This window comes from Merops nubicus, unplaced genomic scaffold (genome assembly GCF_000691845.1).
Source record: "Merops nubicus isolate BGI_N331 unplaced genomic scaffold, ASM69184v1 scaffold49180, whole genome shotgun sequence".
Taxonomy (NCBI): domain Eukaryota; kingdom Metazoa; phylum Chordata; class Aves; order Coraciiformes; family Meropidae; genus Merops; species Merops nubicus.
Window position 1 is genome coordinate 15,140 of NW_008581815.1, and position 18,802 is coordinate 33,941.

General features: G+C 38.5%; 1 protein-coding gene across 1 annotated transcript; it reads right to left on the minus strand.

Annotated features, from left to right (window-relative positions):
• Positions 1 to 973: 973 nt before the first annotated feature.
• LOC103768440 (transcriptional repressor protein YY1) lies at positions 974 to 15,099 on the minus strand (the record flags this gene model as incomplete). The annotated part of the gene is made up of 4 exons (XM_008935587.1): positions 974 to 2,236; positions 3,336 to 3,494; positions 5,982 to 6,042; positions 14,920 to 15,099. Coding segments are annotated over 4 exons (583 nt in total), but the record flags the coding sequence as incomplete, so codon positions are not given.
• Positions 15,100 to 18,802: the final 3,703 nt, after the last annotated feature.

The window sequence follows — 18,802 nt, forward strand, 5'->3', positions numbered from 1 at the left end:
CATACATACTGTTTAAGAAAAAAAAAATGTAAAGTCAGTTAGAACTAAACTGAACTGATTTTATTTCCTTCCAAAAAGAACAGACACTAATTTAACTGTATACAGAATTTAATTTAACTATACAAGTTTCAGTATATTGGCCTGTTCAAGAACTGCTTATATATATATATATAAAAACCCATACTGCCAAAATTCTAATGCATATTTTACAATTAAATGCACCAACTTTCTTTCTACCTCTAATAACCTCAGACCAGAGCTGCAGTGTTCAGATTAACTTACGTACAGATGAAAATTCCCTTGGTTTTAAGTGCAATTTTGTTATTACACGTTTTTTTCCACTATTGCCAAAACTGAGCTCAAAACTAAAAGTTTTACAGTACTAGCAATGAAAAATGTGATGAACCTTGTAAGAACAGAGTTCAGAAAAAGATTAACAGCAGTTTTTACTATATTAAAATGTCACATCCCTCTAAAAAATACTTCTGCATTTCTGTGCATATTCTTCTGTTTATTGATCTGTCACATTTTACTATAGTATCTGCAAATTTCTTATTTTGAACACTTGAACAAATGGGTAGCAACCACTTTTATTTCGATCATCAAAACTCCATCAAGTCCTCTAAAAACAATTAATTCCTATTTTGAAGTAAAAGGTGTCCAACGAGGTTTCAAGAATTTTCATTACACTCAAACAAGTGAGCCAAAAAAAAAAAAAAAGACAACTTTCTCTTTTCCCTGGTACAACCACTCAAACCTTACCATTCCTCCACTTTCTATTGTTATTGCATTCAAACCTCCAAGATTCCCTACCTTGCCTAAACAAAAGTGCCCTTTATTTACTGCACTGTTTTACCTATTTGCTGTCCAGGCACACTGAAAACTCCCCACTACACTGCCAAGTCTCCAAATTCATTATTCCAGTTAATGGAAGTCTAGGTAACTCAAAAAAACACCCACAAACCACAATTAGAGTCAGCAATTCTGTTTGGATATACCACCTGACGTGGTATTATGTAATTTCATCACAAATTGTTGTAATTGAATGTAAAGTAAAGGAAACTCGAGCTTATTTAGCTCCCAGTTTCTGGGAGGTCAGGAGGAACTAGGACTGCTCTGGACAACAAAAGAAAATAGACTGTGCTTACAGATCATTTTCTGCCATATTCTTTCTTTAGGAGCACTGTTTTATTGTTGCCCTTTCTATTACATGGGACGTACATATTATCAGGTGTTAATAAAAGGTCAGTGCCTGTACAATACATTCTACAACTGAGCACCACTTTCCGTAACTGAACAGGCAAAGAAATTACACTGAACATCAGCATCTGGCAGTATTTCTCCAAAAAAAGTGACTAAAATGGGTTTAAATTGATTAACACTATTAAATCACATCTAATATTTGATACTACATGATTTCATTACAGCTATACGATACAATTATACAAAATGTGTTAACATCAAAGAATACAACCAAAATTAAGATAGCAAACAAAACCTAGATAACTTTTTTTCTTTACAGGAAAATACTTTTGAAGTATGCATGTAACTGCCCATTCTTTTAAAGAAAATCTACCGCAAGCAAGTTCTCAACCTCCAGAAAAATCACACATAGCATTACTACGCATATCCCCAAAAAGTGTACAATATGCACACTTGGAATACAAAATTAAAAAAATCGTAAGCAACAGGTGAGCTTCATATTTATAAGAACGTGAAAAGAAGTCCCATTTTAGCATCGTTGTATAAAGAATTGTCTGTTTTGACGCAAGTTCGTGAATTGACCCCTCCAGCCAGGGCCACACTTTACAAAACACCATGTTCTTGAAACGGGGTTACAGAGCAAGGTAGAGCATCTTAGCAACGTCACCTTAAAGTTTTTTTGTGTGTTTTTCCTTTTTATTTACTACTTATCAAAACACGTCCTTTAGGTTTGTAGGGTTCTTTTTTTTAAAATTCTTTCCTAGAAACAATATACAAAGGGGAGGCATATTTATTTCCAATTCATATTCCTGTAAGATGCTTTGAGTCCCAGAATTTTTTCCTCCAGCTTTCACTGGTTGTTTTTGGCCTTAGCGTGTGTTAAGATGTGAGATTTCAGGTTAGTTGATTGCGCAAACTTCTTATTGCAGCCGTCGAAAGGGCAGACGTAGGGCCTGTCACCAGTGTGAATTCGCACGTGCGTGCGTAAATTGAAGTCCAGTGAAAAACGCTTCCCACAGCCTTCAAACGTACACTGTTGAAAGGAAAAGACATGCTCTATTAGCTAACAAAACAGTACTCCCTTCAATCGTTGATTAGAAGAGTCTCCTTTAAATCGCTAGACTGTGCAAGCGTGAAGCCAGGTGCTGAAGATTACTGTAGGTGAGGCTGTGAGCATCACTTCTGAACCACAGCAAAGAGTGAAACAAATGCTTTGGGTCGTTTTACCACAGTAGTGTATCTGTTCTCAAAGAGGGAAATAACGTGTAGCTTGCAAGCAAATGCTTTCACCAAAAACACTTTCTCTGCGTTTGAAACAGTATTTTGCTATCCTGTATTAGAACGCACTTCACATAAGGATTTCCCCCTTTCAGTGATAGTTTGTAAAGATTTGCTCATTTTGCCAGCTTTAATTTTAAGATCGGCTTGTAATATGTGGCAGCATGTTCAGCAGTAAATAATTTTATTTAACACACAGCAGCTCCAGCACACACATTTAAGTGAATGTCTGATGACTGCAAATCAAGTTTCTGCAATAATTAAGAAAAAAAGAAATCGACAAAAAAATAGCGTATCTTAAAACGCATACTGGAGGACACATACTCAAAAACTATGAATAACTCTGAAGATTCATAAAGAGTTGTCATGAAGTAGGCAGGGGACTTCTGGTGGCAGAAGCTCACATGACTTGATATGCACAGAAAGAGATTCAGTGACTACGATAATTTTGTTGAAAACTGATTAACATGCGCTACTGGAAATTAGTATCATGAGTTAACTGAGAAAACAGCTCTGAATCTCAGTGGTCTGCAAGTGCTAAGCTGAAAAGATCACGAGTAGAAAGAGACACTTTCCTCATTCAATAGTAACTGTAGGCTTCACTTCTGAAGTGGGTAACTTTACACCATACTTTGCAAACTATCTCCTATGTACATACGATTTGCTGACTTCTAACAGAAGACCATGGAAACAGTTAAATGATAGCCTAACCAGCTCAAGGGAACTTCCCCTTAAGTGCCTCGTCTTATTTTAGAAGAAACAGAATCCCCAAAGTCACAGGAAGCTGGGTTAGTTCCAGCCTACAGGTGTTCAGCAACCACACTGTGGTACTGATGTCTGGAGGTGCACCGTACCTGAAAGGGTTTCTCTCCGGTATGAACTAGCTGGTGCCGCTTTAGTTTTGAGCTCTCCACAAAGGCCTTGCCACATTCTGCACATACATGTACTCGGGGGCCATGAGTGTGCAGATGCTTCCTCATGGCAGAGTTGTCCCTGAACATCTTTGTGCAGCCCTTAAAAAGAACAGTGAAACTCAATTAGTAAGCAAGCTAGCGCTGATAAAGAAGGTTTATCTGCTACAGTACAAGCATTTAAAAATGCTTTTATATCCTGAATACTTTCTTAATAGTTGGCCCTGACAAGGAGACAACCTTAGATTTATTTTTTTTAAAAAGCAATACCAAGAAAACTAATCCTTTGAAAAGCTGACACAAAAAGAAAAAAGAAAGCACATAATGATAAACAACAACAAAAAAGAACCCAAACTCTTTCCTCACTTAGTATTATGAACCATGCGCAGTCAAATGAATAATAGGACAGTGTCATGAAGATGCAGCTCTTACAGAAGCAAATGAATAAACCAAATAAAAGCACTTATAGTTTCACTGGAAAAAAAAAAAAAACCTGTGAAAGACAGAACAACAGTCCATGGATACCTATGGTATATCCTCCAACGTGCTATGTCCCAAGTACTGCAGTACTACAATACAGTCTGAAACACACCACAGACTGTTCTCTAGCACCAATTTGTATGTGCACCACTCCATCTCCCACCACTCTGTCCCCTTCCTTCTCTGACCTTCTCATACCTGAGAAGAAATGGAGCAAGAGAGTCTCCAGCACATTAAGAGCTTACAGAAACTACCTTGCCCAAACTGGTGGCAGCATGTTGATCGCTACCACCTTGAGGTATAAAGAGATTGCCACTGCTTCTACAGCTCCTGCCTACAAAGTGATACTGGGCAACTGAAAAGTAAGCGAATCTCAGAGTTAGAGCCAACTCAACCTAAAAATAAAAGATACATTAACTCAGGTAGAGCATCAGGAGTCTTAATCTGTGATCCATACTGCATCAACACAGAAATGCTACTTGTGATTCCAGTGTACACTTAATTCCAGAGTACACTTAAGCCAGCAGTGATCTAGGGCTCTCTTTACCTAATCTTTCTATACCTTATTTCACATTTAGTGACAATCAACAGACATCTATAATGTTTTATGTCTTCCTCAAGGTTCAAAATCCCTCAGTAAAGTACTATTAACAACTGTAAATTCTATCTGTATTCCAAGTGATTCTGTTTAAGCTTACAAAAAACTAGTCTACCAACATCAGAATGTTATGAGGCCTAACATTCAACATCAGAAACTAAAGGAACATTAAACTGCTAATCTTAAATTCTGTAGCCTTTCTCTCTGGATTTCCTGCCCTCCGCCCCCCAAAAATAACCACCATATTTAAATATGCCTTATTTCCTAAAAAAGGGTGAAACACCACGTTCTGGAAGAGTTTTCTCTCCAGGCACTAGAATTTCTTCGGCTAATTAAGAAGCGTTGTGCCACCATTCACTGCAAGTAACAAAACTGAGTGAGGCAAAGCATCACCAAAATAAACATACCATCAACTTTTTTTGCATTTATTTGAAAGTCCCTACTTGCCTCTAATACAAGCAGTTATGTCTTCTACAATAGTTTTCTTTTTTAAACTGAAGCCATAAATGCACAAAGCCTAGAAACATTAGAAGAGAGAAAATGGAAGGACAGAATATTCTTTTTTCCCCCACCCCTTGTTCAGATGAAGTTGAGGCTATGGAAAAGTAAATCAAAGAAATGAAGGCAGCATTCCTCGGTATTTTAAAGAGTAACTGTTCCTGTAACTCCACCTACTATACTACAATAAAAACATGACATCTGTAGAACGTGAAGAACTGGAAATCAATATAAGCACAGAAAGGAATCCAGGACTATGGCTGTCAGGAAGCCGCCTATCCACGCTCTCTACTGTGTGCTATTAGCTATCTGCCCTGACTATTTGCTTAGGCTCACACTGATCTAGACCAGAAGTCAGCAAGATTGTATTTGTCATTCTTCATTACAAAGTCAGCTAACAGAAGCTCTACAAAAGCTGGATAATGCAGTAAAGCTGGATGCTACCAATCTAGGTGACTGGCAACATTTATTCAAGACAGAGTCTTCCCCATTAACAGTGGGTCAGAATCATCTCTCCAAAATGCCTCTCTTTTCAAGACGATGCACCTTCCAGCTCTGTGGAATGGAATTCAAAGCCTTCCAATAGTGCTGACTTTGGCATCTGCACCGTAAATTGCTGATTCCTGATCTAGACTCCCAATCTGTCAAAGTTTCCAAGCAGAGGATATAGAGATCTTAGGAACGTACTTTGAACAGCTTTCAGAACATTCTTTCAAGTATGTATTCTTGGGTGGCAGGAAATCACAACAGTAAAACCAGCATGTTAGGGACTGTGCATCATGGTTACCAGAAGATTAGGGATGCACTAACCTTAAGACAAGGAATGGGAATAATATATTATTGAGTGAAAGATTTTTAAGGAAGCCTCTAAAGAATAATAACTAAAATACAGTTAACTGAGTGTAGTCTATTAGTAGTAAGATATTTTAGTTATACATTCTTAAGAGAAAACATCAATACAAAACTCTGATCTACAAATTACTACCTACTCTGAAGCCAAGTGCTTCACTTACTTTGTGAGGACAAGCTATCGTTCGTGGAGCATCATCTTCTTTAATTTTTCGTGGTTTCATTCTTAAAGATAAAACAAAAACACACAGAGACATTAGCGGAAAAACATTAGCACACAGCTCTCCCAAAATTGTCTCCATAACGTGCACATTTATTCAACAGTATTACTTTCATCAGTAGTACCCAGTTTATTATTTTCAAACCCATCATAATAATACTAACAGCATGGTTTGGCATTTTTAAAGTTCTGCTTTTCCAGAAGGCCCTCTCAAAAGCAGAATAAGACACAGAACTGTACCTTCCTAGTCCTTTGAGCTTGTGGAAAAACAGGGTTTTTCTGAGAAACAGTTTTTTTTTTTTTTCTGCAATTGTAGCTAGGAACTTTTATTTGAAAATGCCATTTCTGTTGTGCCAGTACCCACAAGGCCTATTTATCATCACTTCCTCTCCATCCCTGCACCAGGACATGAAGGACAAAGTAGCCTCCATCATTCTTCAGTGATTTCACTACACAAGCCTTCAGAAGAAAACTCTACAGAACCAAGGCAGGCAGGAGGATTGTGGAATCTACATAGATAATACAGACATAGAACCATTAACAGTTGGAAAAGACCTTTAAGGTCATGGAGTCCAACTATTACCCTAACACTACCAAGTCCACCACTAAACTGTGTCCCTAAGCACCTCATCTACATGTCTTTTAAATACCTCCAGAGATGGCGAGACTCTATCACTCTTCCTTCGTCAGCCTGTTCCAAGGCCTAACAACCCTTTCAGGGAAGTTTTTCCTAATATCCAACCTAAACCTTCCCTAGTGCAACTTGAGGCCATTTCCTCTTGTCCTATCACTTGTGACTTGAGAGAAGGGAACGACCCGCACCATGCTACAAGTTCTTTGCAGGTAGCTGTAGAGAGCGAGGTCTCCCCTGAGCCTCCTTTTCTCCAATCTAAACAACCGCAGTTCCCTCAGATGGTCCTCTTAAGGCTTGTTCTCTAGACCCTTCACCAGTTTCATTGCCCTTTGCTGGGCACACTCCAGAACCTCAGCGTCTTTCTTGTAGACCATTACAGTAACAGAACATAATAGCATCCACAGATTCTGCTCTTGGCAACTGACAAGCAATCATTATTTGCTCTTGGTTGCTGATACGGATTTTCACCACTGCTTTATGGGTGCCGCTGGTCTCCACTGACTATGTAAAGAGCCCAGAAAACAATTGCTTGTGTGCTAGGTGTTCCAAATACAGTAAGAATCCCTGAAGAAAACAATGTTAGAACAGTCCTGTTTTAACAACCAGCTGTCTGAAAGTCAGAGAAGAGTCAGCTGTGTAGACACTATTCTGGATAAGTGCACTGCACTTTTATCTATCTTTATTTTTCAAGCCTTTAGTGCTGTCTTCAAAAAAAATAAAAAAGAAATGGCTTATCTCCACTTCATGGTGGAGGTAGGCAGGTATAAATAAATAAATCCAACTCAGACAGCTGCGTAATGAGGTTCTGCACACTCCAAAACCTTGCAGTATAAGGGGAGTTAGTCTGTTTAAGTGAGTCCTTAAACAAATTTTCTTGGTACAGTACACGATAGTTCTGTATGCAAGATTGCTGAATATCTATAAATTAAACTAAAGTTTTTCTGGTGTTCTCTCTAGACTTCATTAAACACAGGCGAGCGGCTCAAATTTAGCAAAAGTATTAGAATTTAGAAATTTATTCTATTAGAAGAGAAAAAAAATCAGAATCACTATTCTTAACATCAAGGAGAAGACTCTGTTGCTAGCCAGGACATTTTTAATCCCCACAGGAATTCAATTGCTGGAAACATATGGAAGAACTGGGCTGTAGAAGAAATTTCCAAGTAGTGCATACATGGTTTTTTTCACATGTATTTTTAATAACTGATCTGAGACTGACCAAACAGCAACTTCAAAACATTCAAAGCAGTTCCCAAGAGCTGTAGAGAAAATAAGCTAAAATCCCTCCAATTTGACCACATAAGCATTTGTTTCTCTGTGGGCAGGGTCCAGTCTTCTCTGGTACTGTCACATTCCTATGCAGCCAAAATCTGCTGTTTAGCCTGTCTCCTCCCTGTGGTCAGGTGGGAGGCAACAGCAACAGGCCTTGTGAAGCTGAATTAAGGCAAGAGCAGTGAAAAACCTCCCCAAGAAGTCCTGATGACTGGATCCAGGAAAAATCACCTTACAACTGCCAGTGGAGTCATATATGATGACTCCTATGGCTCTGTGGGCTCTCATTTGCCCCTCAACAACCTGACTCCTCTCAGCACTAGTTGCAGCACAGTTCAAGTGAGCATGTACAGACTAAAGCACTCAACAGTTACCTACTTCACAAGCACAAAACCCCAAGGATTTGTGTGTGTTTTTCTCTAAGTGGAAACTTGCAAAATGGTTGTCTCAGCACCTCCAAACTACACTGAATATGGATGCAGCATTCACTGAAGAACACTGCAGTCTCCTGCAGGGTTAAAAATACAGACATGACAAAGAGATGGAAGCTAGAGAGCATCATATCCAACGATCCACTCATTTACAGATACGAGTAGCTCCTAGAAGAGTATGAGGTATTTATGTTGACAAAGCTCCTCTTGCACCATCGTCAGCAGCATACCTGAACATCTCATCAATTTATGAGCAGAAGCATCCTGAACACAGCAAACTTTAAGATAGCAGAGGCTGATGTACAGGAACAGATAATTTTCCTGATAACTTTTCTTTTTCCAAGATTACAGACCAACTTAGATGACTTTATTGACGAGTTTCCATTTATATAATCCAACTGGGGCACAGAATGATTGTGCTGTGTTTAGTTTACGTAGCCTCTTTGAGTAAAGTATTAAATACCTAAATCCAAACAAGTGATTGGGATTAACTGACTGAGTACGATCTCTAGTGACTAGACTAGTTCCAGACTGGTAGTACGACAGGCACTGAGGCTACAGGAAATCACACACACAAAAGCTGTCTTACAGTACCCCTCAGAAAGCTTTCAACTATCCTTTGCATGGATTCTCCTTATTATGTCTCTAATATTTTGGTCTTACTTTAAAACTAACTTTCTGCAAAAGGAGACCAGACTAGAACTTGGGCCGTTGACCTTAAGTTACACTGTTGCAGGTAGCTCTCAGCTGGTAGTTAAGACTCTTGGCTCCCACTCAGTAGAGCATCTCTACCAGCTCCATCCAAGCTTCCTCAGCCTGAAACATTAATGAGAAACAGAACTCATACAACTATTTAAAACCATTACAGACACACACATTAATGCCTGGGTGGAACTTTTGAAATGGTTGCCTTCACAAAGTCAATTTACATGGCAAGACCAGAATTTTCATTTCTGCAGTGAATTTATATGAGCTATGCCTTGTAGTAGCAACTGCAGACTAGCTGCAAGACTACCAAGCATACCTTTTGGATCAAGGCACTGGGACACTGTGACTAAAGGCTAAGTCTGTTAACTTGTACTGGGAGGGCAGAGGGACGGAATGGGGACAGCAGAGGAAGCAGGAAGGTGTGCAACCCAATAGCTTCACAGAATGAAATCCATAAAAGCACACTCTCTTACCCATGCACAAAAAAGGCTGAGTGAAATTACAGATATTAAACCACTCAGATCCTCAAAATAAAGCAAGCAACTCTGTCACTGTGCAAAATATCAAAAAGTAAGAGCTGAACACCTCCTTTCATCCACCCAGCCGAACTAACTGAAAGAACTGTACCTTGACAGAACCAATCCACACCCCAAACCTCTGTCATTCTCCACAACTTATTGTGTTGTAGATAGACTCAGTTATAAAAGTCAGCCACAGGAAGTGTTAAGGCTAGGAACAATGGAAATTCAGAAGTCAAAAAACAAATAAATACCATTATCAAAACTTCCCCCTTGTTCCATTCTTCATCACTCTGATAAATTTCTGTACTCCCACATCCTTTCTTCTCCCTGTATGCAAAAATCTAACCTAAATAGCATTACTCTCTCTCAAGCAACTCCTCTGACACATCCTAGAGGTCCCTGATGACTAGCTGTGATGTTCATCCATGCCGATAAGCACATCTCTAAGAATAGTTATGAGGCAAATATTCTCTATCAGCAGTCTCACTGACACTCCTAATCTGTTCAGTCACTCTGTCATTCCCCTTGTATTGCCCTGCTGAGGCGTAAGTAACATGAGCGTCACGGCCCTACACTGCTACAAGAACTCATTTGTGCTGGAGAACTCCTGAAACTGGCTAGACTGGCTTTTGGATAAATAGACAAAAGGGGAGTGGTGCAAGGCGTCCTAGGAATCTGTCCATAGAGCCACAAAGCCCACAGCCAGAATCGTACCATGCTTCAGTCATTTAGGTAGGGAAATCTCATCAAAATAAGTTCTCTGTCACACCAAGATTCTGTCAAAAATAATTACTAGGTTTGTTCCCGTTGTGGAGAATTTCAGATGTGTAAACAGATAGTGACCTTTGCAGTTTGGTACAGAGCAAGGCATTTCCCCTCCCCTAGAACACTTTGGGTAAAGCAACTATCGGATCACTGCCCTTTAAGCTTCTCTGTAACAAGAATAAAACCAATATAAAAGCATAGACCTTATAAAGAGGCTTAAATCATAAATCTAAGTGACTAGAATGCTTTGTCACTTTTAAGCAGGGTATCCAGTTCCACACTCTAATGCTGTTTCCTCTCCTTTGTTTTCTATCTGTTTTGCAAAGTGGATGGAAAAGAAGGGCAGTCCTCACAATGGCTCTCCTTCAGAAAAAGTACTAAGCAGAGCAAGAGAAGAAGCCAGGCAGAGTGAAGTTTTTATCACTAGGACCATCACTGTGCCAGCTTCCCAGCCACAGGATATTCCCCTTTTACTTCTTAGTTTTACTGTTGTCTTTCACCAGTTCAGTCATGTATCTGACTGGAAGGTAAGAGGGATGGAGCAGGCAATCAGGGATTTCATTTTAGTGGCTTTGTTTGAGGGAATTTGCCATATGGACCAACTAGAAATATGTCTGCTACTTCCCCAAGCTTTTATTACCAACCAGCTATGACTTCCAACTACAGAATTACTTGTAATCAGTTTAGACTTAGATGAAACATATTATCTCACTTGAAAGGATTTCCAGTGTCTTAGTCAAACACATCAAATAGGAACATGGTATTTATTAGATTTCTTTCTGCGCAGACCATCCACAACTAAGGTTTCACATTCTGATATGACTGCCTAAGAGAAATCAATTTTTTTTTTAATTGCGTTTTTAAAGCATACTATAGACAATGCACGAGTCCTACAATAGAATAAGAATACTTGGTAAAAGGCAATAAATTGCCCAACCAGATATAATTTATTGTTATTCATCTATGCATTACTGAGCACACCCTAATGTCCTGACACAACTTGTTTATTCACAGTGTTTTCAATAGTTTTAATGTATCAAAGCCTCCACAGGAGTTCCAGTTAAAGGATAGATTCCTGATACATGACTCAATGACAAATGGACTAAAAAAAGAAGTGAAAGACAACTATATCACAAGAGACAGTTCAACTGCTCGCTCTCCTAGTGCCACCTAGCTGCTGAGCAGCAGTGGTGCCCCTTGTAGACGCTGAATTACCACAGTTTTAGGTTTTTTGCTTGTTTCTTCTGGGTTTTGTTTTAAGGGTTGCAGAGCTACAGAGGACTTCCAATCATCAAGTACATTCCTACATTAACTCTTGCTAACCAGACCATGATCAGAACTCAAGAACCTTGCCTGACAGCTGCTACTGCTAGAATTTAAACATTGCCCATTTAAACTTAACCTCAGAACTTTATTCCTAAGAATCAATGCAAATATCTCAGTCAATTTAGCCTAAATCAAGACAAGCTGCATGGTTACAAACAGTGCAACCAGCTTGGTTTTGAGTAGCTCATTTCTACAAGCATAAAGTGAAATTCTTACAACTACTTTAATGAAAACAGGAAAGCAATATAAAATAACTTGCTCTCAACTGCACAAAATACACTTAGCATACAATTTTACTAGCCAGTTCATGCTTCCTTGCACGTGGACCATGCATTTTTTCAAGTCATCAGAACATAAATTTGTTATCCAAAACCTTACTCACAGCATGTGAAGCCACTTTAAGAAGTAGCAGTTTCAAATTCATGTGCTGCTCAAAGTTTTCAGAGTACAGCTACTGAGAATTTCAAAATTCTTAACTGTAAAGCAACCCGCAATGCTTGAAGCTTTCAAAGAACTTTACACTAAATAAACACATTCTTTTAGCATGAACAGCTGTATTCCCCAGGACCTCCAAATCCAATTCCAGTATATTTTTCTTCCAGTAATACTGCACACAAGCCATCTAGATCAACAAGGCAATTGATCAGTATAAAAACACATTTGTAGAAATCAGTGTTTGAATTCACACTACTAGCTAAAAGAAGTTCGCCCCTGCATCACGGCAAGAGGGCCAAGACCTTAATAAGTGATATTCAAATTCTAATACACCCATATTCTTCAGTCTCAGCTATACAATCACTTAAGATCTAACATGGAACTAGCAGAGTGCTTTTGGTTTTTTTGTTTTGTTTTGTTTGTTTGTTTGGGGTTTTTTTTGGTTTTTTTTGGTTTGTTTTTTAAGGCAAGAGTAAAAATTCGACAGTCATTGATTCTGACTAAGAAATAAAAAAACCTTTCTTAAAAGAGAAGATGCTTCAAGTTTTCATTTATCTACAATTAAGCTACAGGAACAATTCTTCATAGGTTTTGAGCAATTTGGGGATGTTGCTAAAGGTGGTGTCCCCCCAGGTTGCTTACTCTGCCACAATGTATTTTTCTTAGGACTAAAAGGGATTACATTTTTTCTGCTGTACACCAATACATTAGCAGAAAAGAGATACTGTACACATAGAACTCAATCTTTCCATCTGCTACAAATTCTAGCTCTATGACTTCCTAGAATATTCTACCGTGAATGAAAAAAAGGTAGCAATTTTAAATTACTGTCAACTACCACTATTTTCTCAACAGAAAACTGAACTAAAACCCAAATATGCAGTACATTTTACAATATTAAAAAATACAGACAGATCTGATGCAAGCAATCTGGTCATTTCAAGAGGCCCAAATCCTAGCAACCATTTCAAGCAGTCATGAAAAAAAAGTATTCAGTATTTGCATGGAGAATATTCTGTGAGAAACTATTTAAACTTCCTAACAAAAGACAGCTATTTACTACTTCAGTGTTTAATAGAAGCAAAGATTTCAGCATGTCTTGAAGTAACTGAGAATACCATTCTAAGCACATGATGAACAGAAATGTCTGAGTAACATTTTAGAATTAGAATGCTGTGTACACTACGAGTATCACTTAAACATGTGTTTTCACAACAAGCTGTATTAACCTGTCAGCAGGTCTCAGAGGAAAACACAATAATTTTGATCAACAATAGTAGAACAAGTAACAACAGTATAAATAGCTAGAACCACCCACCACTTTAGATAAAGGTCTGTTTTCAGTTATTCATGATGTGTTTTTATAAATTTCCAGATCAGATAGCCTGAAGCAGGGAGCAAGGCCTGCAAAGTTATCTTACTAGAAGTCTTCAAAAATCTGTAATTTAATGGCTTTCCTGAAAATAATTGTGGGATGAGGCTGTGCTGACAATCCTCCAACACAAACACGTTGAAGAGTAACAGAACAAACTTGTGAAAAGCAGCAAAATCAAAAGAGGTAAAAGAAGAGTAGCTGCACCCACTGGACACCAACATCCAACTAAACAAGAAGCCAGACCGGAACTTGTCTGTCTAGCAACTAGCTGAAAAACCCAGCGGTAAAAAAACAACCAACCAACAAGAAAACAAAAACATACTTCTCCCTCTACTATCTGACCCAGGAAGTAAGAGTAACAACATCTGACCATCTGCCCACGCTGTGTGTCAGAGTTGTGCTGAAGAATAGCCTGGTGGTAACAAAATCAAAATAAGTGTAACTTCATACATACAAAGTTTTGCTTTCAAACATGGGAAAATAATATTATAGCTGCTGCAGGAAGCTAGCTCAGATATTTGGAGACAGCTGCAGTAACACTGCTGATGCACTAAGTGGAGGTATATGCCTTTGGTAATTACAAGCACATGCACACAAAGAAGGGGACCAAGTACATACTGCATTGGCAACATTACTGTCACAGCTTCCAAGTGCCAAAGCAGACTTCTTTGGTAGCCCACTGTCTGGTGGCCAACAGCTGCACTGAGCACTCCATGCCAATCTGCAGTGCAAGGGGGGAGGAGACACATGACAGTTTCTGCATTCCCCCCACAGCACAGAGCTTCCCTCACTTGACCTCTCTCTGAAAGTAAAAGTCACCTTTTAACTCAGGCCAGTGTGTTGATGTGTAAATGAGTGACAATTTCGATTCAGGAGAGGAAAATCCAAGCAGAATAGCTACCAATTGTGAAACCACAATTAGCAGTGGCAATTGAAAGTGCAAGACACCAGTCCATTAAAAAGAAGTTTAAGAGCTAGGGCTTAAGTAAGAAGCAGGTGAAAAAGGCCAGCACGTGGCTTTACAAACTAAATATTGTAATCCAGCTTTCTTGCACTGAACAACCTGAATACAGCACTTCATTCACCACATCCCTTGGTGCTGAAAAATCTAAGAGTACTCACATGAAAGACACTGTGATGTAAAAGATGGAGTCTATCACTGTATTTAGGTCCTGCCTTACCCAACAAGAACTAAACACCAGAATTCATTAAAGGAGTCACTAACAAATATAAACCCCAGTTATTTTAATGCATTATCAGCTATTCCAGTTTGAATTAAGTCCCTTTTTACAGAAGATGATTAAATGGAACAACAAGACATGCTAAATCTACCATTTATTTTGTCTAAGTGTCATAATTAAATCAGTGAAAAAAAAAAAAAAATTTTAGTTTAAAGATCCTTTCTTCCTACTTACCTAGCAAATTCAGCCAGTTGTTTGGGGTCTGAGAGGTCAATGCCAGGTATTCCACCAGGAGGAAGTTTCTTTCCTGTCATGTACTCTGAGTAATCTGGAGGAGAATTCTCTCCAATGATCTGCTCTTCCACCACTGTTTCATGGTCAATATCTTTCTTATCATCTGAAATACACAAAATACTGAATTTAATACATACTGAACATCAGAACAGCAAGTAGGGTATTAGGCTGCATCTCAATACAAATTCACTATTGCTGCACACTTAAAAGAATACACTGTGCCTCCAGATTTCCATGCCAACTGCAAAAAGACACCCATACACTGACAGCATGAAGAACACTGAAAGAACACAGTGGGTAAGGAAAAACACAGAGGTTGTGCATCTACTTAGAAACAAACAGATAAGTTGAACAATCCTATGAATGTTGGCTGCATTTGAAACATAACACACTTTTCCTGAAACAATGCCTAAACAACTTCCTTAACCTCTTCAATACTAACTTCCACCATACTCATTTTGGATCTTAACACCAGTCAACAACAAAGCAAGCCTATCAGCTGAGTAGCAGGGACTTACCTCCAACAGAAGTGTCAGAGAGACAAAAAAAAATTAAAAAACTGCTAATGGGCTTCAGCAACTTCCCATAAAATTAAAGTTTTTCAAGGCTTGCAGACAGGTCTGAAAGAAAGCAAAAAGCTAAACAGTGTGTCTCCCTCCCAGGTGGGCTTCTTTCTTCCGCGGTAGAGGGCAGCCTGAGTTCTTTCCGAATCTACTATGTAGCTGATAGGAATCATTCACACCTTTGATCTGCACCGACAGTTAAGATTCTGCTACTTATCTGCTCTAGAGCTCCTCCTGTGGATTTGTGCTCAATGACTGCAGTGAAACCAGGTGTAAGACCTGCTGTTGCTGTCTACTCACATTCAGACTCTAGAATATGCCAACCCACAATGTTTTCTTTCTCCTCTTGCTATTTTATAACAGAAACTAGAGAGAAACAAAGAAGACAGAGAATGTAAACATCCACCGATGTTCCTCAGTGCAGTGCTCACACCAGCACTAATCCTGTTTTCCATCCTCAAATACACCTAGGACAACAGATAGGATTGTAACTACTCAGCTAAATGGTAATAAACTTGCCATTACACTACTCCTACCCTGTGTACGGGGAGCAGATTCTGCAAATCACTTTAATACACAAATGGCCTGAAAAGTCAAAGTACTAACAAAAATAACAGGAAGTTTAATTTCCCAGGCAGTGTTTAAGGAATGGAAATATACCAGGTGGTAGGACAGAAATAGTACTTCCCAAGCAAACAAGCAAACAAAAACCAAACAAACAATAACAAAAATCATAAGGCAGAAAACAAATGAGGCAACTTTTTTTTTTCCTTCTTCCCTAAACAGAAACACAGGAAATAACACTATTCATTACTCAGTAACTTAACTTAGGAAAGCAAGGACAAGACATATGCAAATAAAAGAAATATACCAAGGACAAATTTCTATTCAATTTGTAATGTCTGCTTTTAATGTTTGCCACTGAGCTATTTCTAGAAATGTTACTGCTAGTTTGGGGTTTAATCTGATCTACCAGATCAAATAGCAGTTCATGTATATGTTCCACGGCAAAAGAGGAAAATAGATTCCAGTACTGCAGACAGGAGTGTCAATAAGAAACTATACCTGCAACATCAAACTGCAAATAAACAACAAAATTGAGTACTTGAACAATTTTTCATTCTGATCTAGTTTCCCACTCACCACACTACCAATGCTTCCAAGGAGACAACCAAATTTACCTTAAGCAAGGGTTATATGGTAGGTTTTATAGCAACTGCATGAGTTACAAGTTCAAGTTGATAAATCTCCACTTTGGGAACAACTTTTTTTTGAGAAAAGCTATTTAGCAATGCCTAAACAGAGAGGAGTTATAAAGCTCAGAAGAGCACAAAACTTCTGGAACACTAAAAGTGATGCCTTCTCCATGCTGCAGACTAGAGTGAGATCAGGTGCCTTCAATGCAGCCATTTCAACAGCCACCCAGAACTTCCAGTTTGACTGTTTCATGACATTCATAACAGAAGTAAGTTTTCATTTCCTGCCTCAGATCAGATGCATGAGTCAACGGGGAAATTCTGTATACATCCATAAGATCTTTCCTTCCCTAGCGTAAAGGCCCACTGTTCCACAAGGCTTTCTTGGTATTCGAGGGTCAGACTGGAAGAAAGTCAGCCTTCAGTGCCTCTACTTCCCAAAAGCCTGCCAACATAAATCAATTCCACAGCTACTCAATTGCACAGGCTATTGGAGTAAAACATGAAACATTGCTTTGATACAGCACAAAGTGAGAGAAAGTATACCTTGTACTGATAGTTATGTGAGAAAAATTGTATTTTCCTATACCAAAAAAAAAGGTCTCTCTACAGTAGTACCTACCTGCAGTTTTAAAAAGTACTTTAAACCAATGCAGACTAAATGAACAAAATAAAAAACATTTACCTTAAAGTGTTATATCAGGCTAACATCCTTCAAGATAGAAGACCTAGTTCACATCAAAAATCAAATACTTTTTCAAAAGTAGCAGCAGACTTCAGTAGCTCTTCAGTATCCAGACCTAGTTACAAACCACCCTACAACATTATCAACTCCCTGGGAAAACAAAACAAAAATACCTCACAGAAACTCCACACATGCCTCTTTTGAAGACATTTGGAAGAAATTTACCAATGTCCTCTATGCATAAATTTATTGCAAATTTCTATGTGATCCCCTACCAACCTGGACTAGGCAGATCAAAGTTTGGAGTCTGAAGTCCAAGCAAACTTTCACTCAGGCTGACAAAATTAACCAATACTCTCACTGGACACAGGACAAGCTCACTGCTTGATGTTTTCTGCCCTGAAATTCTAGTGACACCTCTGAAGTAGTGCAGTACAAATAAGGCATATTAACTCCATGTAGTTTATGCCTATGCCAAGCTTATCTGGATGTCACCCATGCACAATAAATACAGACAGAGCCACACAGTCAGTCAGGAAAAGGAAATTAAGTGCTATATACTATCTGACCTGCTTTGTTTTTTCCCTTAAAACCACTTGAGAGTACAGTAGATACAAATATAAAACATTCTGCTTAAGTGTGTATTTCATATTAATTCTTACAGATCTAATGCAGCTTTCTGTAAGGAATTTAGAACATTATTTTAGTCCTGTCTTCTGAAATACATTGAAGATCTGAACATATGTCTATTAGTTAATTACTTTATCTTCACAAAAATATGCTCTACCAGTCACTGGAATAGCAATGTCCAATATTAATCTGTTTTACAAAGCTGTAAAATACTAATTTGCCAGAGATGCCACAGATATCCCCCAACATCCTTCTATGTCCAGTTACATTAAGACAGATATTTAATCTGAATTGTGTCATTCTATATACCTGTTTAGGACATCTCAATAATCCTCATGTTCAGAGTCCTTCCATCTGCACATCTCCCATGCCCTATATGCAGACAATATATACCCTAAACTGGATTCACTTCTGCACTTCAAAGCAAGTATGTCAAGCAAAATTTTATTAACATCAGTGCAAGTTCAGCATATTAACCAGCCATATCTTTTGACTACCACTTAAAACATATTTCTATTGGTGAAATACTCCAGAAGTTTTTAAGGGTACCAAGCCCAAGTACCAACAAAAGTAGGAAGAAGCCAGATTACTGGGATAAAACTAGTAACTGCAGATTCCATGTTACAGATCAATGACAAAACATGGCAGAATGTTTCCCAAGACTTTATTACCTTTTGCTCTTATTACCATGTTTTATCTCTTGCAGCTCTTCTGTTGCACAGAAAATCCATCTACCTCAGAACTCTGTT